The following is a 27,106-nucleotide window of genomic DNA, read 5'->3' on the forward strand; positions in this document are numbered from 1 at the left end:
CTCATAATAGCGATAAAACCTCAGCCTTTGGACAGCCAGGGACCGGATGTAGTAATACCTAGCGAGGCCTCACCAATGAGTGTGCTTTTTCGGATGAGATGTTGGAAGAATTACTCATCGGGGTTGAGCTTGCCAGCCTGATGTCTTCAGCCTTGTGCATCACGGAATACTGCTGGCGGGCGAAAGTCATAGGAAAAAGATGAGATGCCTCTCTTGCGATAGCAGTCATAAGCCTCTACCTACTCGGCTGGCTTCGCCTGTCCGTTCGCCATACTCGGCTTCGGATTTCCCTCAAAGCTCTTCGCATGTTTCCAGCCCGCTTCCAAAGAACTCGCAAAGAGCCGTGTAGTACCCCAGACATCGAATTGCACTGCGATACCTCGCATACCAGTTTGGATAGCCATGGGTATCTGATCCAATCCCATGACACCACTAAAGCACCCGTCAGCCGTCTGGCCCAACACGAAGTAACATGCGATATACGTACCCAAAGATTGGCAGATCATACTTGGCAGCCGCGGCATTGAATGTGCCCATAGCTTCGAAGAACTTCGGATCGGGGTTTCCGTTCATGAATGAATGAATGTCCATGCCAGCGTCAATCATGTAATCGCCAGGACCAAACATAAGACCAGAGATGCCCTCAACGGCGGCGATTTCCTCGCAGGCCTCAAGACCCTTCAAGGATTCGATCTGGGGGATGAGGCAGACGTGGTTGTTGGCGGTTTGGACGTTGTAAGGGTCGTTGGGGTAGAGGGACGACGTCAAGCCAGGCGTGAAGACCCACGGGCTGAATGAACGATGGCCTTTGCCGCCTATAGATACCGTGTTAGTATAGGAGGCGAAGGTCAGGATATGGAGGACATACCGCCGAAGTACATTTCCTTGATGAAGTCACGAACTTCTTGCGCGCTCTCAACATGGGGGATGACGATACCAGCGCATCCTGCGTCAAGGGCGGTGGTGAGACTCAGCTCATCGTGCTTGGGTACGCGGCAGATGACCATTGATTTACCCTCGGAATGATGCTGAGCGGCATGAATGCAACTTTATCGTAATCGTTAGCATCTGTTCCCTTAGGTGTATTCAAATCCTCAGAGTCTTGTCACGATTAAACCGAAGAAAACTTACTCGTGTAGTGTCAGCCTGTTGTACATTCCGTGCTCAACATCCATCCAGATGAAGTCTGGCTTGGTGGAGGCAATCAATTTGGTTACGAAGGTACTTGGGATACCCTGCGCGATGCCCATCAGGGTCTTACTCGCATCTGCCTGAGCGTCTTTAAGTGCTTGCTTGAGGTTTGCAGGTTGCGTGAGCATAGCGGCACGGTAGGGTGCTTTGGCGTGGAGCTCGGGCTGCTCGCTGTACGGCTTGAAGTCTGCCATCTTGGATGATGTGTTCAGCGTAGTGAATGTGGGAGGTATTGGGAGTGCAGTAAGATCGTAAGAGACTTCAAGAGGTTGAAGCTCGTGTGTTCCGGTTCAATTGCTGACTTTGACGTGCAAAGAATACTCAGTCTTTATACCTGCTGAGTATATCTCCACATCTTATCATGCGTGAGTAAGCGGTAGTACCGTGTAGTCGCACCCGCATGTTTCGGAGCGGCCATGACTGCTGCCTTGATAGGGCGAAAAGTCGTCCGGACTAGATACACAACTGGGCAACGTCGAGGATGACGGTGGCCTCGCCTTGTTAGTGCTTATTACCTAAGACTTCTTGCGCTGACGATGCTATGCGTTAACAGTGCTAATCCCGCTTCATCAGAAGATTGTCGTGAGATGCGCGCTACGGAAATACCGACGACCTCCTTTCGCACTAGCCTGCATAGGTGCGTACTGCGCAGCGTGTCAACATTGCACGTCTGAATGGATCATAGAGGTTTCGACGAAATACAATGGTCTTCTTTCTTGATGAGTGATCTTGATTTTTTCATTCCTATCGTAAGTGCTGACGCCGAGCAATTGTGGACAGTTGCAATCTATCGTGCTGCATCGAAGCGATCATGCAGGTGTTGTGTAACACATGCGATTCGGCCGAATGATGTCCCGAAACGCAATGACAGAAGAGAAGAATCTGCTTGGTATACTACAGAATGTCCGATCATTGTACTCAGGCAGGCATTAGACCGTGGTGTATGGGCTTTCGCGTGGTATCATGACACGCAACCTCGTGTTACCCAGCGGTGATAAAAGTTAACTCCGAACATCCATCAAACAGGGTATCAAACTTCCGGCCGTGACGCTCTCGTCCTATCTGGACAAATTTTTTGAAAGGCTATAAGAACATTTCAGGTCTTAACACCGAAGGTAACCTTGGAATGTAAAATGTCCTCTGACCCGATCCTACCCGGGCGGTGTAGACGTGGGCGAATGGACAAAGTATCCACAAAAAGGTGTCGTAGGAGATAGAATGGAGTGCCGATAGACTCATCTTAACGTTGTGGTATTCGAATAGACTGGCGAGGGATGTACGACTATCGATGGGTGGGCGCATTGACACTCTGGCGACACTGGCCGAGCAATATATGTGCTTGAATACAAGCTCGGAGATTGAACCGATATCTCTCTTGTCGCTTGCTTGATAGCACCCTTTTCCGCGTCGTCAATCTCTACACTCTTCTTCTCCATTTCTTCCGGTGCCATGAGGCCAGTGTTCTTCTTTTGCTTCATACGCTTTGGTATGTCCAAGATGAGAGACGTAACGACGATGAGGGCTAGCAGGCCTGCTACACCACCGACAGCGATGATGGCGACGACGCTGGTGGAAAGACCGCCGAGTTTACCTGACGGTCCTGACATTGTGATCGAAAGACGGTGGTCGGCGTTGGCTGAGGTGTGGTTGACCGATGCTGTAGAAGGCAGTGACGATGATTGGAAGAGGTTTATATGAATGTACGTCAACGTGGTATGTCGTTCAGCTAATTGCTATAGACTAAAACGAGTGTGAGCGTATTTGTAGCGCCTGGGGGATGCAGTTACACCTCAACACCATCGCGGCGCATCGGTCTCCTTATACAAACCATCACACCACCTTGTCGTCTATTTCCCCAAGCAAAGAAGCGAGCAAAGTTTCCTATGTCGAGCCATTCTAGCCTTCCAAAAATCCACATTGTGCTGAGAGTTCAGCTGGTGGCTTTTTCATCGAACAAATGCAGCAACGCTACAACTTTCCCGAGGCCAGCAACGCAAGCCACGAGACTTGGCATCATGGGCCTGATGTTTTGTCTAGTCAGCGGATGAGCTTCCGTGCGAGTGAGAATAGTCGAATATCCCAAGCGGCACTCTTCGATGCGTGGGCTGATTTGCTCAGGGGTGCTAGGGCTGAACGCTAACGCGATGAGGTGTTTTGGGCTTGATGGCTGTATCGAATTCAGAGCGCTTTCATTTTCACCGGATGAGTTGCGCTCGAAGCGAGAGATGTGTTGTGCAGCGCATCGGTTAGCGGCACCTCAGACCGGTACCTGACGAGATCCTTCATGTTTTCTTTTCTAAAAGCTCTTTTGGTCAATCTAGAAGTTGCATGGCGTCCTGTGGTGGCGTGCTGGCCAACGCAGCGCTCAGGTATGTGTAGAACAAGGACCCGAACTCAGATGCAAGCGATGACAGAACAGCATGACTGACCAGTGCGTTGTTTTGTCCACGCGCCGATGTTGTTATGAGAAGTTTGTCGGCGCGGCCGAGATGCCGCTGAAGGATTGATGTGTGACAGCTAGCAGCCACTTAGCGTCGTTAGCGCCTGCCTGACTCCACGTTTTTCGGTTGCAGCCGCGGCAGTGTTCAGCTGGGACATGGGCTTCGCTTCACACAGTCACAACGTGGAGATTTGCACCATCATTACTCGCACGTTGACCCTGCTACCAGATCTACGGGCTCCCGGTACCTTTGAGGTTGCTGCTTGCCTCACCAGGAAAGCGAGCTCGAGCCCATGAGACAAACTTTCGGCTTCACACAGCAAGAGATTGCGCCGACAGAGGTTCATACTACTAACATACTATCGCGAAGCCGCTGTCGCACACCAGGACGCGAGACACAATATGCGCCCCAAACGTTCGGATGCTACTCGATCGTCGATCGTTGGTATCGTTCTCGGAGCTGGCACCCCCGCCTTGCGATTAAACGAAGCGTCATTGTAGTCAGCTTTCCGGCACGTAAGCGATGGGCATACTTCCTCCAGGCCTAGAATCGTGGGATTTTTTTGAAGCATGCCAATGTACGGTGTAAGCCATGCAAGAGACAGGAAACATGTAGCCGTCTTTTTCCAGGTATCGCTCAGAACCGCCACGCTTTTCTTTTCCCACCTGGCCAGGCATTTTCTACCCCGCAATCTCCCCAGCTTCTGCTTACTCCGCAGATGCAAACAGGTAGGAAATAAGACCAAACGATAGCCATTACTGCGGATTCGACATTCTTTTTTGTGTACAGCCAGGTCCACCTACGAACATGTCCTGGTAGAAGCGAGACTTTCAATTGCCGAGCTAGAGGCAACAACATGACTGTCTCCTCTAACTCTTTCGGAGAATTATTTCAATGCGAACTTGACAAGAATGAAGGTGTATCACTCCAGCGGGCGCCTCTTTATACCTTGTTGAATCGTGTAGGGGCTACTTCCGCTCAAATCCAGAAATTGAGCCCAGAGAAAGATGTGAGCAAAGGGAAAAGACATGTCTTTCAATTTGGCCTGTTTTGGCAGCTCATGACCCAAATCACCAATTGAATCGAAACATTTGACTCCGTATCTGATCATCCAGTGGCACGCGACTGCCAATTCAATATTGTAGCGACCTCGATATCAAACCATGGGCACTCCTAGGGAAGATTTTGGAAAGAGGATTTGGCCTGCTCCATGCTTATTAAGGCGTTTGATCCAGGGAACGAGCCAGCCTATTCAACGTTGTAGAAAAGACGATCTAGCAAGACGGCGAAGATTTTGTACTCAAGTCCGAAGACCGTCATAGGCACGTGGCAAACGTAGTTCCACTCAAACATGCCGCTTTAGTTTCAGATCTTTATACAAAGGCAGTACGATCAAGTCTCTGGATCATCTGCCAGCGTATCTCGCGTTTTGCTCAAGCTCGTCCGCTCGGGTAGTGCACACTAGGCAACAGATGAGGAACGGCTTTCTCCGAACAAAGTACCTGTACTCCCTCAGTCGAAAGAGCGACAGGATCTCTCTCCATTCTTCTATGCTTGCTATGTTTGAGAGACTGCACATGACGTGTTGGTAAAGATATTTAAGCTTTCCTTGAGAGATGGAGTGAGAAGTATTGAAGTTGTGTATCGCATGAACAGTCATGCATCTGCTCGAAACTTGCTTCGATTCCACAGCTCACATGTAGGGTACGAGGAAAGCTTTTGGAGGGTTGCGGGACAACAACAGAACCATAACTTCACTATAGTCATCTTTAAGAGAAGAAGCGCCATGCTATGTCTTGTGGCTTTTTAGAAAAAGATTCCCGAGGAAACAGACATCCACTTGAGCAGGTAGTTTTTTGGATACCCGGAGACGATGAGGATGATGGTATGAGTTGGGTATCGAGCAGGCAAGCGACTTATATATCACTCACACCAAACTCTATTCCTCTTCGGATGTAGTTCGATATCGTCCTTTAGAACTAGCTGCCAGCTTTTACATGAAGCATTGGACACTTGTAAACACTGCGGGATGCAACGAAGACCATAGACTCGGAAGCTAGGTGTTTTGAAGTCTGCATCACACCTCCCATCGGTTTTTCGAGAATATGCAGAGGCATCCATAAATCGGAGGAGGTATTTTGATTCGCTTTTGAGCAACGGTAGGCGATGGGAGATAACCGATGAAGTGTATCTGAAACTCGACGTTTCGCACCACGAAAGAGAGGGAGACAGGGCAGACATGGTCATCAGCTTTCGGTCTTCGAAAAGGACAGTCCACGAAATCCATCACTTTGTCGCATGGATTTTTGATGCTTGAAGACTGTCAAGAACGGCGAGACAGTCGATCGTCATGGCCGAGTTTGCTATAAATTTCATTCCGGCCCAAGTAGAAGCCAGAGAAACCCAAATCGATGCATTATTAGAATTGAAGATCTTTGAGAGGATCGTACAGCTACTCGTGTTCGACTTCCTGAAAGAAGGGAAGAGGGACATGCATGCGTGATATGTGGCTTTTTGTGAGGCGCGCACAGAAAAACAGACCGACGCCTAGGCCGCGTCTTGGAATACTGAGCGCGTGGACGAGAAGCCATCATGCAGAAAACGAATATATTTTGGAAAGAACAGGATATTTCGCCGACATGTGAAGGTCTGCATACCTTTTGTTCATGAAGATGGCGAAATAAGGTAATTGAAGCAGAAGAGCACAAAGAATAGATCTATATAGACGTGGACAGAGTCGGGCTAGCACAAGCACGTGAAAAGATGGCCCAACAAATAGTCTCTTAGCTAGCGGTCATGAAGACGCTCACCAAACAGAGATAAATATGACACCCATATGAAAAAGCCGAGGCCCGGCACTAAATACGAGATATATCCTTGACCCAATAAGTTATGCAGCCAGTCTTCTGCTACGCCCAAACACCGCGGAAATGCAACTCTGCTGTACATATACACACATATCTTAGCCGAGCCTGTCGCTCGCGCGGTTCAATATATCAGCCGTCTTCTTGATGGCTTTGGATGCGGCATCCCAGTCTTTCTTCTCGATTGCTTCGCGTGCGAAAGGGAAGACGCTGGCTTCAAGGCCGTTGTTGAGGTCCGGGGCGAAGACGACGTGTTTGTATTGGTCGCGGTTGGGAAGCTGTTCGTGAATTAGTCAATGATGACCTCACATATCGGTGAGGCGAGGAACTTACACCATGCGGCCCCTTGTCGTCCTTTCCCCTCGCAAGATCAAGCAAGTCTGTTTCGAAACCCGCGATCCTGCCATTGTGGCCTACCCTCTGTATTGTGACACCGCTACTTTCGAAGCCGCCAGTGGCATAGACTTGGTTATACCAACTTTGTTCCCACCGACCGAACGTCTCTGCTTTCTTCTTGAACATGCTCAGACTGTCGACCAGAGGTTGGAACATCTCAATGTCGTACTCGCCACCACCGCTCTTCTTCTCGGTCCAGTCCAACAACTGCTGGCCTTCTTCCTGCAGAGCGCGGGCGTAGTCATCAATCTTCATAGGAATGATGGGCTCTTGAGCGAGCTCGAGGATGAGAAGAACCCAGAGTTGGGCGAGCACGGCGTGATAAGCGAAACCGGGGTCAATGTATTTGCGCATCCAGGAGAGAGTCTCGTAGCAGCTGCGCGCGATGGGGTTTGATTGGCCCTCTTTGCTGGTGAAGCCGAAGTCGAGTGAGGAGGTACCAGCGATGGATTGGAAAGCAACGTAGTCGCTTCCAGCAGCTAGATTACCAATTTTGGAGTCCGAGGTCTCCCACAGCTCCTTCATAGTCTTGTTCTCCCGGGGGTCGGAAAGTCGGTCGAGCACGCGCGTCCAGGCGTGTTGGAAGATCGGAGAGCCTTTGGCCCACAGCTTGTCACCCGTTACGCCTACGTCGACATTCAGGTAGGCGATGGCGCTATCTCGGAGGGCTTGTACGTTGGCTTCAACATGCTCGGTAGAGCCGATTCTGTTGTATTCACCAGCGTCCCAGGACGCAAATTCGATTGTGCGGAGCGGTCGCCATCCTTGCGAGCGCAACTCACCTAGTACACGTACAACTTCGAGCATGACAGCCGTGCCAGAGCCAGGGTCTGCCGCACCGAAACACCAGGAATCGCGGTGGTTGCCGATTATGATCTTGCTAGCCGGATCCTCGCTGCCCTTGAGAGACCCGAAAACGTTGGTGATCCGCTGTTGTTCGACCTCGTCCTGGTCGTTTTGCAAAAACACCTTTGGCGAAGTTTTTGGGTGACCAGAATACCAGTGCTCGCCAACATCCGGTACACCACCAATCCATTCATCTGGCAATTGCTCGCCTGAGCCTTTCAGCGACTTAAGCAGCTTCTGCGCATCCTTCCACGAGAGCGGTAGACTTGGGATTTTCGGCAAGGCCGGGTTCTTGTCTCGGGGCATGCGCTCCACCTTCTTGAAGCTCGGGAGTCCAGGCGTGAGCACATCTCCCATAATCATGTTTGTCTGTGCGACGGATCCTCGCTGCACGCTGTCTCCAGGCCGCCACTTGCCATCTGGCCAGGGGTTCCCCTTCTTGAAGCCGTCATCTGCTGGATCTGAATATACCAAGACTCCCACAACCCCAGCATCTTGCGCGGCCCTGATCTTCATTGATAGATCTGGCTGTGTTCCGTAATATCGGCAGAGCGCAATCGCACCTTGTACGTCCACCCCGCTATCCCATAATCGCTTGAAGTCTTTCTTGTCGCAGTAGTTGACGTATATCAAGGGCCCGGTGGCGTTTCCTGTCGCAGATAGGCCATGGTAGGCGGGCGTTTGCGCTTTGGCAGGATTGAAGACGGACGGCTCTTCGAGTTTGGCCTCCCACTTCTTGTCCTGTGGCTCGACGATGGCGACTCTCCGTCCGCCCTTCTTCGCATAGTTCATGTATACGTAGTACCTGCTGAAGTTAGCGTGATCCTTTGTGGCGTCTCACAATGTGTAACGTACTCGTCGTGGGTATATGTGTCCATGTGCGCATCCTTGAACTTGCCCTCGATCCACTGCCCCAGCACATAACTCCCCTCAGTGCCCCCTATGTGGTCGTAGCTTGTAATGTATTCCAGATTCTTCTCAATTCGCCAGCTCTCGACGCTCTCCATAGCCGTCGAACGCACCCACTCGGGGTTGAATGGCGTGCCGAATCCTCCGCCCATGGGCACCACCTCGCTGACGACCAGCAGGTATACCAGAACGATGATCAGTATGAGACCGAACAATCGCGCGATAATCGACCATCCCGGCTTGTATTCTTCCGGTATCGTCGGTATGTGGTCCGTCATGGCGCTGAAGTTGGGACGCCAGCTGGGCCAGGGTATTCGCGGCAGATTCCAACTCGATAGGGAATGTCTGATGCTGTAGAAGCGTTTCGAGAACCTGCCTCTTGATCGATTCCGCCTCGAGCGCCCCTCCTCAGCAGACTCTGGATCTAGAATGTCCATCTCCTCCATGGTCTGGCGCAGGTCCTCGTCCTGGCTCTCGCGCACCGGACTCCCGAGATCCGAGTCGCCATCGTCGTCGACCGACTGTACGGAGGGGGCCTGGTAGTATCCGTTGCGCCTGCGCGGGTCGGCTTGTATGCGCACATCCGGGCTCAGGAGGCCTTGCCGCTCGGCATCGTCGCTGGTCTCGTTGGGCCCGAGGCGCGCAGGGGCGTTGCGCGAGGAAGTTGCCTCGTCGTATGTGGGGATGGGTGGCGGAGATGGCTCGCGGACGTAGCCATGTTTCTCGTCGCTCATGGCGAGCTAAAACCACGTGAGGGCGTCGTCGTACACGTGGTGCGCGGTGTCGTGGAAAGGGATGCTCGCTCGCCCGCGGCGAATAGTCCGCAGGAAGCGAATGCTGCGTACGCGTATGCTTTGAAGGGTAATCGGGTAGATGGGCTATCGATTGGGCATGTACATGGTGGACGGGTATAAGGAACGACGACAACTATATCAATACAGGCAAGAAGAAGGCGGACGAGGGGCTGCGTCTTGTCGGATGCAGGTGGCTGATGTGCATCCAGCATCTGGGGATGGCGGAGCGGAACATGGGTGCCGAGACCCTGTCCAAGATCTTGGTAGTTGAAACCATAGCTGACTATCTTTGCGACTCCATCACCACGGCATGTGTTTGAGCTTGGAAAGAAGTTTGTCAGTTGTCGCACGAGGCTTGCACTTTTCTACATGCCACGTCCTCCAGTCACCTTGATCGTCTCTCCATTTACATAGCTGAACAGCGGACTCGCAACCGCCAGCACGGCACTCGCCGCCTCGGTCGCCGTGCCCGGTCTCCTCAGAGGAATGTCCATGTGCTCCTGGCCCTGCCCTGCGCCTGCCTTTTGCGCCTGTGGTATTCCCAGCGCTACCTTCTCGCCGTCGGGCGTGGTAATGAATGCGCCCGCCTCCTTGGCCGCCGTCAACCGTGTCTGGATGTGTCCAAAGGCTACTGTGTTGGAGCGCACGCCGAATTGAGGGCCCCATCTGAAGACACGTTAGAGGAGAATACGTTGGAGTGAGGGGAGAGCCATACTCTTTCGCAATGGTCTTGGTCATGCCGGTTACACCCGCCTTCGCCAGCGCGTAGTTGATTTGTCCAGCGTTGCCGTTTACACCACTTGTGCTGGAAATGTTGATGATATTCCTCGGCTCGCCGTCCTTGACCCTGAAGTATGGCGCCGCAGCCCTCACAATCTTGAAAGGTGCTGTCGCGTGCAGGTCGACAATCGTGTGCCATTGCTTGTCCGTCATCTTGTGGATGACGCCATCCCATGTGTAGCCGGCGTTGTTCACGATGATGTGGATTTTGCCGCCTCCGAACTCAGCGGCCTTTGCAATAAGCGTCTTGATGTAGGCGTCGTCGAGCACGTCGCCTGCGACAGCCAGGGCGCTGCCACCAGACTCGTTGATTTCCGCAGCTACCGATTCTGCCTTCTCTACACTATCATCAGCACGTGTTCGCATGCAGCGACTGCATTGACTTACTGGCATCTACATCGGCAACCACAACCTTCGCGCCTTCTTTCGCAAACAGTTTCGCAGCCTCGGCGCCAATTCCCTGTCCTGAACCCGTAATAATGGCAGTTTGGCCAGCCAACATACCCTTAGGGTAGTTGAGATGGCCTGCAATTTGATCGATGCGCTTGGAGTAAGACATTGTACTTAAAATACCGCGTTCACTTGGAAAATAAATCAGGGATTTTGATCTTCTAGCTGAGAAGACACCTCAAGGTTTATGGCCGCTCTTTCCTGAAATGCGGAGTAACTCAACCGCAACGGCCGACATCATCACTGGCGAAGCCGAGGTTCATGCCGTTAGCGCGTTTTGCCAGACGCGCCTTCCTAGGCACCTAGGATCGGCTGACTCGACTTAAGACACCACACCAAACAACATGTCACGAAGAAGAATCTGCTGCTGGAGAAGTCAAGTATCATTTGATGGGCCTAAGGCTTCCTGCTGTTCTCTAGCTGCACATATGCCTGCTCAATCTCCTCAGAATAGTCCTGCTCAACAGCTTTCCTCTGGACCAACTGCTTCAAGCTGACCTTGAGCGGCTTCTCTTTCTTCGCGATCATAACAGTTTCCCTAGGAATTCTGATCTCATTCAGGTCAGCCTTATTGGTGGCAGCAACCACTCCATCGTAAAGCTCATCAAGCAGCTGCACCTCGCTCTTTCCGTCCAGCACACCTTCCTTTGCCTGAACGATAACATACGGCGCAGGCCGGGCTTCCCCACCTACCAGCACATTCTGTACGTCTGGTTGTTGCAGAATACGCCTTTCAATATCCTGCGCATGGAACTTTGCCAGCCAACTCAGTTTCGTCAAGTCGTCTTTGCGGGCAGAAAACGCCCATCGCGTGCGACCATCGGAGTCCTTGACGGGCCTGTAGAGCTCCTTCGTTTTGATCCGCTCCAGGAAACGATGTGCTGTGTTCCAGAAGCTTGTTTGGAAAGGATTGGTACGCCCGTCTCCAACCTGCTCCAATATGAGCTCGTGGAGATCGTCCGAGCCTGCGTCCAAAGGCACCATCCTATGACCATTTTCTGGAACAAAGTCATGGGTATACCAGAGCTTTCTATCGGCTGGTCGTAGGCCAATCTGATCTCCATTTTCCGTGGAGCCAATCATCGGACTCAATCTCGTATGCTGACAAAGGTCGTCCCCAATCGCTCGATCCAAGGGTGCACCCGTGTACACAATGAAGTCCAGTGACTTCAGCATTTGTCGAGTTTCTGGGTCCGCGTAGAGGCTGTTGATAGTGAATGGAGGGCATCTTGCAGAGGTAGAGGTACGAAGTCAGTATATGTCTCACATGCACTTCGTACAGTCAAAACTTACCTAATGCCTTCAATTCTGTTCATCGACATGATCTTCTTGAACAGGTTGGGAGTCAGGGAAACTTCGTCTCGAGGCATCATGACGCAGGGACTGTCTAGGAAAAGCGGGCTCAAAACCATCGCATGTAAGCCGGCTATCCATTGCGGTGGACATGGATTAAGAGACGTCTTCCCGATCCAGCTTTCGTACTCAATGCCGCGGGGCCAGTGTCTTCGACTCAGTATGGGTACATTCCCTAATCCGCTCCACATGCCATTTGTGTGAAAGATAGGTTTGGGTTCGCCTAAAGAGAAGTAAGCTTATGAGATAACAGATCATTTCAGACAGCTTACCAGTAGTGCCTGATGTATGGATGATGACGATTTCATCCCATTTGGCCTCTCCAAACGTTTTGTCATACGGGTATTGTTCTTGCCCTTCGTTGTCAAGCATCCATTCTAGCGACGGCAAAGCACACAGCTTCAAGCCTGACTCTATGTCGACCAACGGCCCTGCGGCATCGTCTTCTGGATAGAGCCATACTTTGCAACTACTTGCTGCAATCAAGCCCGCAAGCCCCTCCTTGGTCACTCGTCCATCGGGAATCAGCAAATACAGAGGCTGTCAGCCGTGAGATCACACCAAACGACTTGACACTTACTTTCCGTCCATGCTTTACAACAGATGGAATCAATATGGCATAACGTGGATCGTTGGGCCCGAAATAAGCAACCGTCTCGCGATCCACCGCTTTACCAAGCCGCTCGTCAAACCAGAAAGCCATCTTATCGATAGCGCTTGCATATTGCTTCCATGTAATCGTTTTGTAACCCCTGTGCAACCAGTCGTCCGGCGCGTAACGCATGTACATGTTGTTCGGTATCCATTGCGCTTTCTCCTCGATGGTGTGCACGAAGAGTTGACCCTGGGGGTACTCTAACTTGTTCTCTGCTGTGATAGTCATCTTTAAATATGAAACTGAGGGCTTGACAAACAAAAGGATGGAGCAAGGCTGCTGTGATAGCCAATGGAAGTTGTCCTCTATTGCTCGCCCGATACTGTCTTTATGTACACTTGTTTTTTAATCGTGTCGGCCAGGTATACATGAATTCTCCCGCTGTACGCACGTAAGGAAGCCGCCAGTCTGGCTCGATTCACTATCTGATACACGTCCAAACACTCGCATACTTCATCGATCGGCCCGTTGCCAACAAAGCTCCATGTCTTTCCCCATTCGGCTAGTGCTTAGCTCATCAGCAACACGCGTCTTAGCATACAACCTTAAGTGCCGGCCTGAAGCTTGTATTCAATGGGATATAGATGCAAGGGTCATGCCGCTCCACGAGGATATCGAACATGGGCAATGAGGCTAGAAGTCAAGCTCCCTGACGCGCCACTCATGCATTAATGTGTCTGGGTGCAAAGCGTATTCAGCGAAGAGACTGAATCCATCAAAACAACATGAAATCATTTTTAGCTAGTGCAGTGGGTGGTTCTAGTGACGGCAATCCGAAGGGCGACTCGCAGCTTATTAATACATTTCCCTCTTTCACATGCCGCACTATGTGTGGCCACGATCCATGCCGCAATTTATGCGAAGGTTTTTAGACAAAAGCTTGTAATGTCTTAGCGACTGATTAGTTATTTGTCGCGGAGGAAAAAGACTAATCTCTAACCTCTGCGGCTAGATCATATACACACTCCTACATTACTGTTTTCTAATCATATCTGCAGCAAAGCATCACCCAGAGTGTTGCTATCCTATATGCCAGAAATCAACTATGCATATTTAGTTGCAATGTCACACAGCTGGTGCATATGTCAGATGGCAATGTCGAACCCGTCTCTGGCATTGTATACGCTTTATACTACGAGCGCATAGAGAAATCCATTCCAGTCTCATCGAGATATCGTTAATTAAACAGGCCTTAGACCTTGGTTTCGACGTTCACATTACCGATCTTCTTCTCTTCGCGGTACTGCTCTTCCGCAATCACATCAGCGGGGATGCGATCAGGCGTCTGGTTCACCAGTACCAGCATCGGACCTAGCGCAAGTGCCATCAAGCCAAAAGTGACGCAGAAGCCGATGAGAGGGGATGTCTTGATTTGGGTGTTCATTCCGTACGAGATGGCTTGTCCGATGGCCTCGAGACAGCGGAAAGCTGCACCATTACGTACGTTTGCTGTATATCATCAGCGATGGATCAAGAAGACTTGCCGAATGATGAGACATACCTTGAGCGTCTGTTGCGAAAGAAGAGAGTAGCCAGTACATGTAAGATTGCGACAAAGGACCGGTCGTCTGCACAAAGAAGTATGGCAAGAAAGAACGCGCATACAGCGAGTCATCCCAGTCGATCTTGCCTGGGTCATTGCTGTTGAATCTGACTTGCATGACGATGGACCAGATGTAGACACCAAGGTTGAGAAGCACGACGGTAAAGAGACCGATTTGTGCACGACGACGTTGGCTGACACCCTTGAGATCGAGGATGAACCCGAGACCGAAACAACCGACGATACAGAAGAAGGGCGAGACGAGGGAGGAGAGAGCGCGGGCGCGGACGCTGAAGTAGGTTCCAAGATAGGTCGACCACGTCCCACTAATAGCTAATTAGCTGCCGCTCCTTTATGATCGTGTGTTGGCTGACCTGTAGAAGAACGACCATATGGCCCAGAATGCGGAAAGCAAAATAAGCTTCGACGTCATCGTGATCTTGATCTGCTTGAACTCCATAATGGTGCCGATCTTTTCAGAGACAAGGATACGCGTTCCGTCTGAGCGTACGACTCGTTCAAGAGGTGAGATGAGGAAGGCGAATGGCAAGGCCATACATTCGATGATCAAAAAGGCGACATAGGTATCCGGAGTTATGCCGCCGACGATACCTTTCTCGTGGTTCTTTGACAGACTGTGACACAAGTTTTAGCTGCTGCGAAGTGGGCTTCAGTCTGTAAAACTCACTTGATAGCACCACCGACAAGCTGCCCTAAGTTTCTAGCAACGATCCAAAGTGCCAGGTACTTTCCACGAGATCCAGCTGGCGCGAGTGACATTATAGTTCCGGATTCTGCAACATACCAAGTGCCCGTCCCCACGCCAGTGAAGAAGCCGCCCAAGATCAAGTACCATTGGTTTCCGAACTTGGAGTTGCAGTAGTAGGAAGAGCCGCGGATTGGAAACGAGCAGGCGCCGATGACCAAAGCCCATTTCGTTCCGAGTTTGTTGACGATGGGTCCTCCGAGAGCACAACAGACAGCAAGCATGGTGTAGTTGACAGCGGTCGCGATGTTCGAAGTCTGGGGAGTAGCGAGACCACCTCCACCAAGGCCTGCAAACTTATCAATTCCAAGTACCGTTTCATGAGCTCAAAGACGACTTACCAGCAATAGCATCAGCCATAGCAGGACCGCAGAAAGCCTGCACACTGAGTAGCAGCATCTGCGTCAAGCTGTGCTGCCATATTCTCTTCCACTTTGGAACTGTTCTAGCATACTCTTCCATATTGATTCTCTCGTCGGCGACATCGTATGTTGGAGGAGCGTTGAGCGGGTCGTTGCCCTTTGTACAGAGCGCATCGTCGTCGCCGCCGGCATGTGTATTGGGAGGAGCAGCGTCGAACTTAGACATCTTGAAGTACTCCTACTGGGAAGACCAAAAACGATACGGAGCAGGTGCGACTGAGCTTCGAGCTGAGGCGAGATCAAAGGCATCGCACGCGACCTTTATATACACCATGTCTCTCCCGCACACATTTACCTTCTACCGTCTGTCCGCGCGACCAGCATCGGCTTATCTGTGGATCCCGGAACTATGTTACCCCAAGCTGGGGTAAACGAGTCGTTCCCGTCCAGCTGATAGGGACTTGTGGAGTCAATCGCTCCGGTGATAGACCGGTTTCCGAGGGGAAGGGCAGTTTAGATGAGAGTGTAGACTAGGCTGGATATGGAAGTGCGAACAGTTTGGAAAAGTGGAGGTTGGAAACTAATGTGATTAAGGGATGGTAAGCTTGCACTAGACATGGTTGCGAGGCTTGGATGTCGGGTCGATGCAAGGCGTGAGTCAGCTGTTCAGGTGCTCCGCGGGTTGAGGGCGACTTTTATAGAAAAGAGCGTTGTTGATATCGCCCTTTGGCTGCATAGACCCAGTTTCGTTATCGCAATGTCAAGCATGGAAGGTCGTGGCCCTGCTCCATGCTCAAACCGGGCAGGAACGGAGCCCCCCCTGCTTGACGCATCGCTGACGTCCGCCAGCCTAACCCCGTTTGGAAGGGGTAACAGTCGGGATCGCCAAGCGAGAACGGCCGCGATCCTTGGGACGGCAGGCCTCAATTACTCAATCAAAACCTCGCGTGCTCGCATCTGGCGCGTGGAGAATGCGTCGCCATCGTGTCACCGTGCTGGTGGCGTGTGCAGCCTCTAGGGATACTTAACCGGCGGGATTACATCGTGGGTCGTTACTGATAACGACTTCCGGCAGCGCCTCCCCATTCCAACACGCGAGCCATTTCAAGCGCGATAGACTTTGATAGTTCAGCATGGCACCGTCGCGAGAGACTACGTCCGTCATCGTTGCTGGTGGTGGCGGGACGATAGGGTCGTCGACAGCCCTACATCTCGTACGCTCAGGATACAAACCTTCAAACATCACAGTGCTAGACACGTACCCAATACCATCGTCACAATCGGCTGGAAATGACTTGAACAAGATCATGGGCATCCGCTTGCGGAACAAAGTGGACTTACAGTTGAGTCTGGAGGCGAGACAGATGTGGAAAGAAGACGATCTGTTCAAAGAATATTTTCACAACACCGGTCGAGTGAGTATTTCAAGCGCAACCTAGCAAGAAATATATTTAGAGACTAATGGTATTTGCAGCTTGACTGCGCCCACAGTGAAAAGGGTCTCAAGGACCTCAAGCAAGCTTACCAGGCTCTTCTCGACGCGGGTGCTGGCCTAGAGACGACAACAGAATGGCTAGATTCGGAGGACGAGATCTTGAAGAAGATCCCACTCCTAGATCGCGAACAGATCAAAGGTTGGAAAGCTGTCTATAGCGATGACGGCGGCTGGCTTGCTGCAGCAAAGGCCATCGATGCCATTGGTGGGTATCTGCGCGATCAAGGCGTCAAATTCGGCTTCGGTGGAGCAGGATCCTTCAAGCAGCCTCTTTTGGCTGAAGGTGTGTGCGTTGGTGTTGAAACGGTGGATGGCACAAGGTATTACGCTGACAAGGTGGTTCTTGCGGCTGGTGCATGGAGTCCCGTGCTTGTCGATCTGCAAGACCAGTGTGTTTCGAAGGTATGTTATTTCAGCTCAGCTAACTACTTCCAAATTAACGTCTTCAGGCATGGGTATATGCCCACATTCAACTCTCTCCCAGCGAAGCCGCAGAGTACAAGAACGTCCCTGTAGTCTACAACGGTGACGTGGGCTTCTTCTTCGAGCCTGACGAACACGGCGTCATCAAAGTCTGCGACGAATTTCCAGGCTTCACACGCTTCAAGCAACATCAGCCTTTTGGCGCATCGGCACCAAAGCGCATCTCGGTACCTAGATCTGCTGCGAAGCATCCCACAGATACCTATCCGGATGCCTCCGAGGTCAGCATCCGCAAAGCTATTGCGACGTTCCTGCCAAAGTTCACAGACAAAGAGTTGTTCAACAGACATCTGTGTTGGTGTACAGACACAGCAGATGCGGCACTTTTGATGTGCGAACATCCTGATTGGAAGAATTTCGTGCTTGCTACCGGAGATAGCGGGTGAGTTTCTTCCTCGTTACGAATGCTGTTTTGCTGAGTTACTGACCTGATATGTAGCCATACCTTCAAGCTACTTCCAAACATTGGTAAGCATGTGGTCGAGTTACTCGAAGGTACACTGGCAGATGACCTCGCGCATGCATGGAGATGGCGTCCTGGTACTGGTGATGCGCTGAAGTCAAGAAGGGCGGCTCGTGCGAAGGACCTCGCGGACATGCCAGGATGGAACCACGATGGTGAGGCGCCTAGGTCGAAATTGTAATGATGTGCAAACGAAGATGGAAGACAGGGCAGTCTAATTCGGAAGGTGGTATGAATCTAGTGCGCATCCTCCTACGTATCTCCACGTCGTGCCTTATCTCCGGAGGTTTTGACTCAGACAAGGCGGTTGAGTCATCTTCAATACTCGCCTTATCTTTATCAGCTTCTGCCTAATAGTACTGGAGTTGAATAAAGGCCCTCACAATCCAACTGGCAATCCAAGAATCTGCAGTCTTCTATTCAACACCTATCGAGCTCAAGATGGCTGCCGAACTCGACGCCGCCTATATTGCTCGTCTTTCCTTGCACGATCCTCGTAACTTCAGCATCCAGCACGCCCAAACCCTCCACCGTATAAGGCTCCTCCAGCAATGGAATATCTCTTATGGCTCGAGGGTGCTCGAATTAGGGTGCGGGCAGGGAGATTGTACGACTGTCCTTGCTTGCGCCGTTGGCGAGCAAGGGAGCGTAGTGGCCGTCGATCCAGCAGACTTGGGTTATGGTAAGTCCTTCCGAACTATTTTTTTTTTCTTGCTTTCCTGGTAGGCGTATAGACGTAGTGGGTTTATGACCTTTTAGGTTCTCCGTATACCCTCGGCCAAGCACAAGATCACATCTCACAAGGACCGCTCGGAAAACAAATCACGTGGATTCAACAACCCCCCCTGGAATACCTCTCTTCCCTTCCCATATCGTCTTCTATCTCTTCGGCACTCACCAGCAGCGACAAAGCTTTTGACGCGACAGTGCTCGCCCACTGTCTATGGTACTTCCCCACCCCCTCGCTCATCCTCTCCACCTTCCGTGCCATCAGACAGCACAGCAAGCGTCTTCTCCTTTCTGAATGGTCTTTGATAGCGACACATCCATCTGCTCAGCCTCATGTACTAGCAGCACTTACGCAGGCAGCGCTGGAGTGCCGTAAAGGCAACAGCATCTCGAATGTTCGCACTGTCTTGGGCCCAAAACGACTCATCGAGCTGGCTTTAGCGGCCGGGTGGCAGCTGGAGAACGAGACGCGCGTGCAGAGTGACGAGGGACTGATGGATGGACAATGGGAAGTCTCCGCTTGCCTCTCTCCCTCTTTTGAGAGAGAGATAGAGGTGAATGTGAAGGATGAGAGGGAACGGGGAGTTATTTTTGCGTTGCGAGATGTATGTGAGGCAAGCCTAGAAGGCATCCAGGGGGGCAGAATGGGAGTCAGGGCGATGGATGTCTGGGTTGCCAGCTTTGTTTGATCTAGCAAGTTGAGCACACGGTCGGGGGACCAAGTTAAATCCCATTACCATTTACCGCCTACTCTACATGACGATTCTAGTGATACATGTACCTTCACGCACAAGAAATAGATTAGAGGATACCTGGAAAACACATGAAGCTAGTAACGACGGACAGATGGAGTCAAACTTTGTGTGCGCTGCCAAGACGTGCCTTGTAGTTATACGCTGGCTCTAGCAGACTCAGCGGCCTTGCGAGAATCTCGCATGACAGACTCAAGGTTCTTTCGCATGATTCGCAGTGTCTACGATTGGTATGAGCTTGGTCTCTCGCTGAAAATAATGGACCACTTACCCGTTTGCATCGCTGCCGAAACGGACCCCGCGGCATCTCTTTGATCTCTTTGGCCTTCATCTCCAGCCACTCTTCTGGAGTACCCGCAGTGAGGTAGTAGTTGAGTTGTTCGGAGAATACGTCTGCATCGTAATCTTCGGTTGTGCTGAAGAAGTCGTAGCCTAGAACTTTGACATCCATGTTGGCCTCGCGAATCATCAAGAATACTGGTTTGATGGTTTCGAGAGCCTGGAAGAGGGCCAGATTCCATTACATATCTGACTCCAGATATATCTCAACACTGAGTTCTTGACGATCTCTCAGCATCAGCAGACTCTTCATGTTGTCGTACAATGCCCTGCATGCTATCCATTTTCCTGAATAGATATTACCATAGTCCTCATCGATCGTGATGACGAGACGTCGTATAGCATCCTTGAACGAGAATGCCATGGAACCAAAGCGGTCGCGTTCAAGGTAGGCGCGGACATAGCGATAGTCAAGCTCAACGTTTGAAAGGTCCTTGAAGTACGTGGTTGCAGCTTCAGATGCGAACTCCTCGCCCACCAACGCGGCGTTTGCGAAACGTGGCACAGGGAGATATTGTACTCCTGTGCCAGCTTCGTCGGCGGAATGATATTTGGGGACAAATGAGATAGCGTCGTTTAGGCTTCTGATGTGCTCTTCTGTCCACTGATAGTTGTATATCTGGTCTCGCAGTTCGCGAGGGAGCTTCTGGAGGATGATTGCCGTGAATGATTGGCATAGCTGCAGATCTGCGCAGGCCGCAGCGACCTGATAGATAGGGCGCTCGACGGCCTCTCTTTCTCTCATGAGATGACATAGCTCGGGATCGCGCTCAAAAAAATACTTGATCTTCTCACGTCTAAGTGCTGCTTCCTGCACGGCAAGGCGCTCTTCTCGCAGTTCAAGCCCATCATATCCTGGTACGTCGGTGTGCATGAACCAATCCCAATCGTCGGTTCCGTTTACAGATCGCATGATCTGGTCCTGCCTCGTTTGGACATTTTTCTGGATTTTGTTGTAGCTTGGAACGAGTTTCTTGCCTTGATCGTAGAGACCAAGAACACGAGAACGATCTCCAGCATTCAGACCCCAGAGCCGATGGTCAATGGCTGGGTCTGATAGCCTAGGAAGTTTTAGCAAGACGAGACGGACGTATAGAGCCGAGCAGCATCGTACGCAGGCGGTTGTCTCGCTGCTGTCGAGTCGGACCGATGTGGCACCAAAGTCGCCTTGAACTCCATCTCGTGGCCAGACATGTCGCTCGCAAGAGTGCTACAGAAAGAGGATGAAATTGAAGGATGAAATTGAAGGATGAGCCTCAGGCACGTCGCATAGCGCATGGATCCCGTCAACGATATCCCATGAAGTATGAACATGTCAGGATCCTCGGTGTTGCGACAGCGGTTTCCTGCTGCATTCCGGCTAGTCCCGAAGGAGGCTTACAGCGCCTACGTCATTCACGAGTTGGAGACAGGCACGACTCCACTAAATCCTCATGCAACCAGCCTCGAGCAGGATTCTTGTGAGCCCGCACCGAAAATGCGCCGTTGCATCCATGAATGGTCTGACCTTGTTCATCCGCGCGCAAAGGGCTGGCCTAACCACCGCGCATCGCACTACACCGTTGACAACGTCCCAACCATCATCGGACGCTACCAAGACGGAACCAGCATAGCTACGCTTGCCTATAGTGGACCTCCCGCAGCCATCGCGTGAGCGCGCCTGCCTTTGCGACAACGACTCTGGACCACGACATGGCGCAACAATTCCTCGCTGACCGCAATGGCTGGCTGTCGTTCCGGAGCAGCACGCCCGTGCTGTACATCACAGCCGAAGACGCCGAGTTCGACATCGAGACTATGAAGGCGTGGCGCGACGAGGGCTTCATTGTCGAATACATCCCTATGGGCAAAGGTGGCAAGCAATACGTGCAGACGCTTCACAAGCTGGGGGACAAGATGGGCATTGGGGAACGCTACGCAATCGTGGGTATACAGCCCTTTCACACTCTGGCGCATGTCACGAGTATACGTGCTCTGCGCCAGCACCCTCCGACTCATGTACTGACCATGGCTCTGTAGCATTCGGTGACGCTGCAGCCGTATGTCTAGACGTCTACTCGGAACCCAAAACCGCCACCTCGAAACTCTGCTCCCTCATCGCCTACTATCCGTCCTCCATTCCCGATACACGTCACCGCTTCACATCGTCCTTTCGCGTGCTCGTACATCTAGCCGAGGGCACATCCGGAAACGACATCACCGTTGGTGTGACGCGTCGCCCCGAAGTTCTTGGCATACAAGGCAAGCGACGGACGGTGCAGAAGCGCGTCACGCACGGTATTGGCGCGGGAGGCTTACAGGACAAGATACTGTATCCGTGCTTCACATACGAGGGCGTTGATGCAGGCTTTGCAGAGCACGATCTAGATGAATACGACGCCGTGGCCGACGCTATCGCATGGAGCAGGAGTTTGAGCACTGTTCGAAAGGGCTTCAGCGCCGAGGTAGATCTGGAGCGGCTATGGGAGGAAAACGAAGAGCGTATGCATGGCGACCAATCGTATCTATTGTAAAAGCTAACACTCAACAGAAAAGTACCGCGGAAAATCGCTCGATAAGATCCTCGAAACCTATACCAAAACCCCGACACCATACGTCAACTTTACTCCGACTATGACCGGGGCAAGCGGCCATCCAGATCTCAAGCGCTTCTACCGCGACTACTTTCTCAAAACGGCCCCACCATCAATGCACATGCGGCTCATCTCGCGCACAATAGGCGTCGATCGAATAGTAGACGAACTTTACATCCAGTTCAAACACACATGCCAGATGCCCTGGATTCTTCCTGGCGTTGCACCAACAAACCAGAAAGTCGAGATAGTCGTGGTGAGCATCGTGGGATTCAGAGCTGGAAAGATATGGTGCGAGAGGTTTTACTGGGACCAGGCTTCTGTGCTTTTCCAGGTCGGCCTCATGGATCCTGAAGAGGTGCCTAAGGAGTTCAAGAAGAAGGATGACAATGAAGATGGTGGGCTCGAGATGCTACCAGTTAGTGGAAGTGAGGCAGCGAGGAAGGTTATGGATGTGGAGAGTGAAGAATTTAATGACATGATTGACGACTGGTGAGAATAACGGACATCGCGGTGTAGTTTTGGTAAGTCAATGTTGGCCGTTCTGGCTTGACCAACTCTACATTATATTTGAATAATAAACAGCATGATCAAGAATGGCTCTCCATGAACTCCCATCAACCTCGTCTTCATTGTAAGGCTACAGACAATGAAACGCGCAGCCGATATATACCCTTGCGTACGCTTTCAAGATTCTGAAAAATTGCATCATCCGATACGGCTTTATTCTCCCTTGCACTCTTCAGCCCTGACTACCCGTTAGCACTCAGCGCTTCACACGACCAAGCTGATCTCACCTTCCACAAGATGGCCCTAGTAGAACTCATAGACAGAATCATACAAGCCGTTAAGCCCTGCGTTTCTAAACCGCTGAGGTATATAGGCATTCGATGGTGGCTCGCGGATCCTATGTACACCGTCACGTATCGAGTATGTAGGCCGGTGTGGTACGTCAAAGTCGTCGTCGTACGCCTCATACGCGTCATCTTGTTCATCGTATGTACGCTGGAGGAGTTGTGCATACTCTCGATCCTGATCCTCTTGGCGTCTCCGATGGGCACGAGAAGGTTGTGCTCGGTCTCGCAGCGCTTGCCAAACGCTACGGGATGAATGGCGGTCTCGTCCGTCCGTAAGCCGTTGCATATCAGTACGGCCGATTGGTTCGCGGGTGGCCTGGTGAGTGTCGCCTCTATCGTTTCCCGTTCGACGTGCTGCATCGGCTATCCTACGGGTATCCTGAGCCTGTGGATGATGTTCTGGGTTTCGCTGCAGGCGCTTCCGAGCACGAGGAGTAGCGGACCGGTCATCTGCACCATTCCGTCGAAGTAGACCTAGCTTGACCCCAGCCTGTCCGGGTAGTCGCAGTAGAGAGGCCACAAGACGTTCTGATCGAGACACTAGCCACCTCATACGCTGACTTACTAGCACATCCCAATCGGATTGACGGGCTATAACGCGCATAACCTCAGAGGGTACTTGGACTGGGCGCTGCTGGGGTTGTTGGACCCGTTGCTCTTGGGGTTCTTGGCTCCATCGAACCATGCTGTCTTCTCGAATGAAGTCTGTCGGTACTTGGACCAGTCCTTGCTCGGGTTCCTGACTCCATCGAACCATGTAGTCTTCTTGAAGGAAGTCTGTCGGTACTTGGACCGGTCGCTGCTGGGGCTCTTGGCTCCATCGAACCATATTGTCCTCTCGAATGAAGTCTGCCAGTACTTCCATTGGTAATTGTGGGATCTCTTGGCTTGTTGGAACTACAGGCTCTTCTCGCACAATGCCTGTAGGTACTTCGATTGGTGGAGGTTGAACCTCTTCGCTTGCTGGGACAACAGTCTCTTCTCCATGTAAAGGCGCGCGGCAATTAGGACACAAACCATTGCCACTTTCGATCCAACGTCTTACGCAGTTTTCGCCGAAGATATGACGGCATTCGAAAATGATAGGACGGTGATTGGCGTCGTATCCTTCCATGCATATAGCACATTCGAGAGACTCGAGGGAAGAGAGAAAGGCCTGTGCATCTGTTGGTTGCGTCATGGTGTTGGTTGAGATCACACGCAAGAGCAATGAGTGCACCCAATTGTGGAAGCGAAAGAAATGCTTGGAGGCTCGACTCTAAGTACAGCTGAGTAGCTGGGAGCTGCACTCTCCCTCGTGCACGACCTCTTTGGCGTGGGCTTTCACTCTGCCCTGAATCACATCATAAGCCAAACTATGTTCACTGGAACTGGCGCAAGCAGTACAACCCTTGAAGCAGTCACGATATATTCAAAGATGAGATGAATGTTGACAAATGGGTCTTTTCGAAGATCGTGAAAGGCAAGCAGAGTGATCTCTTTGTATACATTTGTGCTGAAAGAAAACTAAGAAACAGTATATCGTGAGGCGTGATGGTGATTTAAGGAATGCATCCTAGGCTATCTGGCTCGTAGTATCAGGGAGAGCTCGTGCAGCGTTATAATGAAATGATTTAAGAGACCGTAGTAACTCACCGCAGCATCGTATACGAAGGTGAAACTGACGATTGAAGAGCCCCTGATTTCCGGGCCTTACGGAGCCCCACAAACATATCGAGACTTCAACCCTGTGATCTCACATCTGCTTCGGGGCTCGGTGGCGATACGGTAGGCGAGCTAGCGTGTTCCGGTATATCGCTGCGCTCGGTCTCCATCGCCACTGGCAGCTGAACTCTCGACCCTCCTAGTTCTGTATCGTAGAAATAGGACGCCCGATTCATCGAGTTACGAGATAGGCGATTGCTTGCACGCGCCCTCCCCATAGCGATATTTCTAATAGCACCGCCAGTCGCTGCCGAGTCTATCGATAGTCGAACCTCCGCCCTGTTCCGAGCATACTGCTGCCATTCGTGCACAATACTGTGCATCGAAAGAGGGCGCGAAGACTCAGATCCGCGGCGATCTCGATGTAAGGTATCGATCAGCAATTGGTGTGTGGTAGGAGCGATACTGATTCGTTCAACAACGGTTTCGGCGTCTGATAAATTCGCTTCGCTCATGCTCAGTGGACGATTATGGAAAGTCTGCGTACTTCCCCGAAAGACGTCCCAGTAGTCGTGAGTGCCAAAAGTGTTTCCAACGAAAGCCAAGGCAGAATGACGTCTGGTAAGTGGACGATGAGACAACAGCGAATCTTCCGAAAGGTTTGCCTGCGTTCCACTATTGATCATGACTGGGTCACTTATCGGAACAGTGGACACGGCATACTGTGTTCTGAAGTCTGTTAGTTGCCTACGGCCCCATTCCCAACGCTCTTGTGGAGATAAAGCATGGATCGCCTGAAGGTCGAAATCTTGGAGCGAAACCGGCGCATTCGTGGCGGCAGCTGACCGGTCGCGGACATTAGGAGACTCCTGAGTTGATTCGCCTTGAAGGTCGACGTGAGTCTCTGTAGACTCAGCCAGGGATCCCGAGTTTTCCACGATGGGCGCTATACCAACCGGTAAAGATCCCCCGACTTGGCGATGGCGATCTTGGCCGGAGCTACTCTCAGGGAACCTCGTAACTGGGGGACTGGGCTTTGATTTGCGTAGTCGTGCTGTAAGCCTCATACTGAGGCGAGAGAAGGCCTGCCGACCTTTGGACCAAGCGTTTTGGCGGAATGTCGCATACCTCTGGCCACCCGAGCGGATATGGCTGAGACCTGTGAGACCTGAAGCTTGTTCCCCATTACTGGATTCAACCGACACTGGCCCTGGGTGACTGCCGATGGATGCTGGGTGTTGCTGGGTGTCTCTCTGAGCGGTTGACCGTACAGATGTCTCCCGGGATGGACCGGCCGGTGTGCTTTCCGGTATGACGGTAAGAGTGGGAGATAGTGTGGCGATAGGAGTGGCAGACTGTATAGCCCGAACCAGAGTTTTGCGGAAATCAGTCTCAGCTGCAAGCGTCTCCGGCTCTAGACTCTTTGTAGAGAGAAGAGACAGGCGCGTGCCATTGAGTTTTCCGAAGGCCAACCACAATTTCTGGCATTTGTGGCAATACACATCACCGAATTCAGTAGAGTCGCCCGAAACCTGAACATGCACCTGTACAGATCTGTGGTGATGATGGCAGGTCGAACAGTTTCCACTGAGGTTCAGTGCCCAACGGCCTTCGGATAATCGAGGAACACTTTCGACGGAGGAAATCGTGTCGTGTCTGGTAAGCTCGACGACGGGTGCGGTTCCAGTAGTAAGCTCATCATTGGTGAACGATCCGTCTGTAATAATGTGGGCCCGAGAATCCATCTTTGGAAGAAATGTCCGGGTTGTTGCCAGGGCTAAGCGATGAACCGGCTTCCACGACTGTGTTGCCCAGAAGAGTTCTTCGCCTGATGCATAGGATGATCCTGTCAGACAAATACGGTGACCGAATTGAGTAGAGTCAGTATAGTGTAAGTGTATATCCGTGGCTCAAGGTCGAATCAGTCTAGGGTAGGCTGTATGGATAAGTTGGATGAGGCTGTGAAGTGCTGTCTTTACACATACACACGGGTGTAGCGGAGCTTTTAACAGCCAGGCATACATGTGGCTGCAAGGCAGCTACAGCCACACATACTGTGTGCCTACTTCCAGGCACCATACATCCTAGCAAATGACTTGACGATGTGGGAAAAGTGTTGAGGTCGAACGGTGGCGCAGCACGCTTAGAGATGCTTCGCCTCATAACGAACCTATGGAGGTCGCCAGAGTTGGGGCGGGAACTGCAAACCGTGACGTAGGAAACGTGTGAAATTCACCGAGAGAATACGGTGAGGTAGTCCCCATGATAGACAAAGAGCTTGCTAAAAGTGCTTTCAGAGGCCGTCCTGGATAAAATAAGCATCGAGACGATACCGAACGCGACCTCTGGTACACGCGAAGTACGACACGAAGACGTACTACGTGGAGGACTGGATGCGATTGAACGTGCTAGCCTTGAATA

General features: G+C 51.7%; 9 protein-coding genes across 9 annotated transcripts; 2 read left to right on the forward strand and 7 right to left on the reverse strand.

Moving 5' to 3' along the window:
* Positions 1-239: 239 nt before the first annotated feature.
* On the reverse strand, positions 240-1,593 carry J4E88_001090 (uncharacterized protein; the record flags this gene model as incomplete). Its single annotated transcript, XM_049394762.1, has 5 exons — positions 240-432; positions 488-815; positions 869-1,047; positions 1,132-1,385; positions 1,588-1,593. 5 exons carry the CDS (start codon positions 1,591-1,593, stop codon positions 240-242), a joined length of 960 nt encoding a protein of 319 aa, XP_049258626.1.
* A 694-nt stretch (positions 1,594-2,287) lies between these two features.
* J4E88_001091 (uncharacterized protein) lies at positions 2,288-2,798 on the reverse strand (the record flags this gene model as incomplete). Its single annotated transcript, XM_049394763.1, has 2 exons — positions 2,288-2,342; positions 2,539-2,798. The coding sequence occupies 2 exons, from the start codon at positions 2,796-2,798 to the stop codon at positions 2,288-2,290; spliced, it is 315 nt and encodes a 104-aa protein (XP_049258627.1).
* Positions 2,799-6,594: 3,796 nt separating this feature from the next.
* On the reverse strand, positions 6,595-9,381 carry J4E88_001092 (uncharacterized protein; the record flags this gene model as incomplete). Its single annotated transcript, XM_049394764.1, has 3 exons — positions 6,595-6,774; positions 6,830-8,543; positions 8,594-9,381. 3 exons carry the CDS (start codon positions 9,379-9,381, stop codon positions 6,595-6,597), a joined length of 2,682 nt encoding a protein of 893 aa, XP_049258628.1.
* A 425-nt stretch (positions 9,382-9,806) lies between these two features.
* Positions 9,807-10,780, reverse strand: J4E88_001093 (uncharacterized protein; the record flags this gene model as incomplete). Its single annotated transcript, XM_049394765.1, has 3 exons — positions 9,807-10,107; positions 10,157-10,559; positions 10,609-10,780. The coding sequence occupies 3 exons, from the start codon at positions 10,778-10,780 to the stop codon at positions 9,807-9,809; spliced, it is 876 nt and encodes a 291-aa protein (XP_049258629.1).
* Positions 10,781-11,067: 287 nt separating this feature from the next.
* J4E88_001094 (uncharacterized protein) lies at positions 11,068-12,907 on the reverse strand (the record flags this gene model as incomplete). The annotated part of the gene is made up of 4 exons (XM_049394766.1): positions 11,068-11,656; positions 11,965-12,058; positions 12,297-12,564; positions 12,605-12,907. 4 exons carry the CDS (start codon positions 12,905-12,907, stop codon positions 11,068-11,070), a joined length of 1,254 nt encoding a protein of 417 aa, XP_049258630.1.
* A 964-nt stretch (positions 12,908-13,871) lies between these two features.
* On the reverse strand, positions 13,872-15,576 carry J4E88_001095 (uncharacterized protein; the record flags this gene model as incomplete). The annotated part of the gene is made up of 5 exons (XM_049394767.1): positions 13,872-14,128; positions 14,181-14,548; positions 14,597-14,857; positions 14,911-15,277; positions 15,330-15,576. 5 exons carry the CDS (start codon positions 15,574-15,576, stop codon positions 13,872-13,874), a joined length of 1,500 nt encoding a protein of 499 aa, XP_049258631.1.
* Positions 15,577-16,483: 907 nt separating this feature from the next.
* On the forward strand, positions 16,484-17,972 carry J4E88_001096 (uncharacterized protein; the record flags this gene model as incomplete). Its single annotated transcript, XM_049394768.1, has 4 exons — positions 16,484-16,765; positions 16,825-17,247; positions 17,295-17,710; positions 17,768-17,972. 4 exons carry the CDS (start codon positions 16,484-16,486, stop codon positions 17,970-17,972), a joined length of 1,326 nt encoding a protein of 441 aa, XP_049258632.1.
* A 1,437-nt stretch (positions 17,973-19,409) lies between these two features.
* Positions 19,410-20,805, reverse strand: J4E88_001097 (uncharacterized protein; the record flags this gene model as incomplete). Its single annotated transcript, XM_049394769.1, has 4 exons — positions 19,410-19,493; positions 19,544-19,749; positions 19,915-20,672; positions 20,726-20,805. 4 exons carry the CDS (start codon positions 20,803-20,805, stop codon positions 19,410-19,412), a joined length of 1,128 nt encoding a protein of 375 aa, XP_049258633.1.
* Positions 20,806-20,910: 105 nt separating this feature from the next.
* On the forward strand, positions 20,911-22,680 carry J4E88_001098 (uncharacterized protein; the record flags this gene model as incomplete). Its single annotated transcript, XM_049394770.1, has 4 exons — positions 20,911-20,915; positions 21,255-21,538; positions 21,631-22,092; positions 22,142-22,680. The coding sequence occupies 4 exons, from the start codon at positions 20,911-20,913 to the stop codon at positions 22,678-22,680; spliced, it is 1,290 nt and encodes a 429-aa protein (XP_049258634.1).
* Positions 22,681-27,106: the final 4,426 nt, after the last annotated feature.

Source organism: Alternaria novae-zelandiae, assembly GCF_023758075.1.
Source record: "Alternaria novae-zelandiae strain BMP 2774 chromosome Unknown scaffold_2, whole genome shotgun sequence".
NCBI lineage: Eukaryota > Fungi > Ascomycota > Dothideomycetes > Pleosporales > Pleosporaceae > Alternaria > Alternaria novae-zelandiae.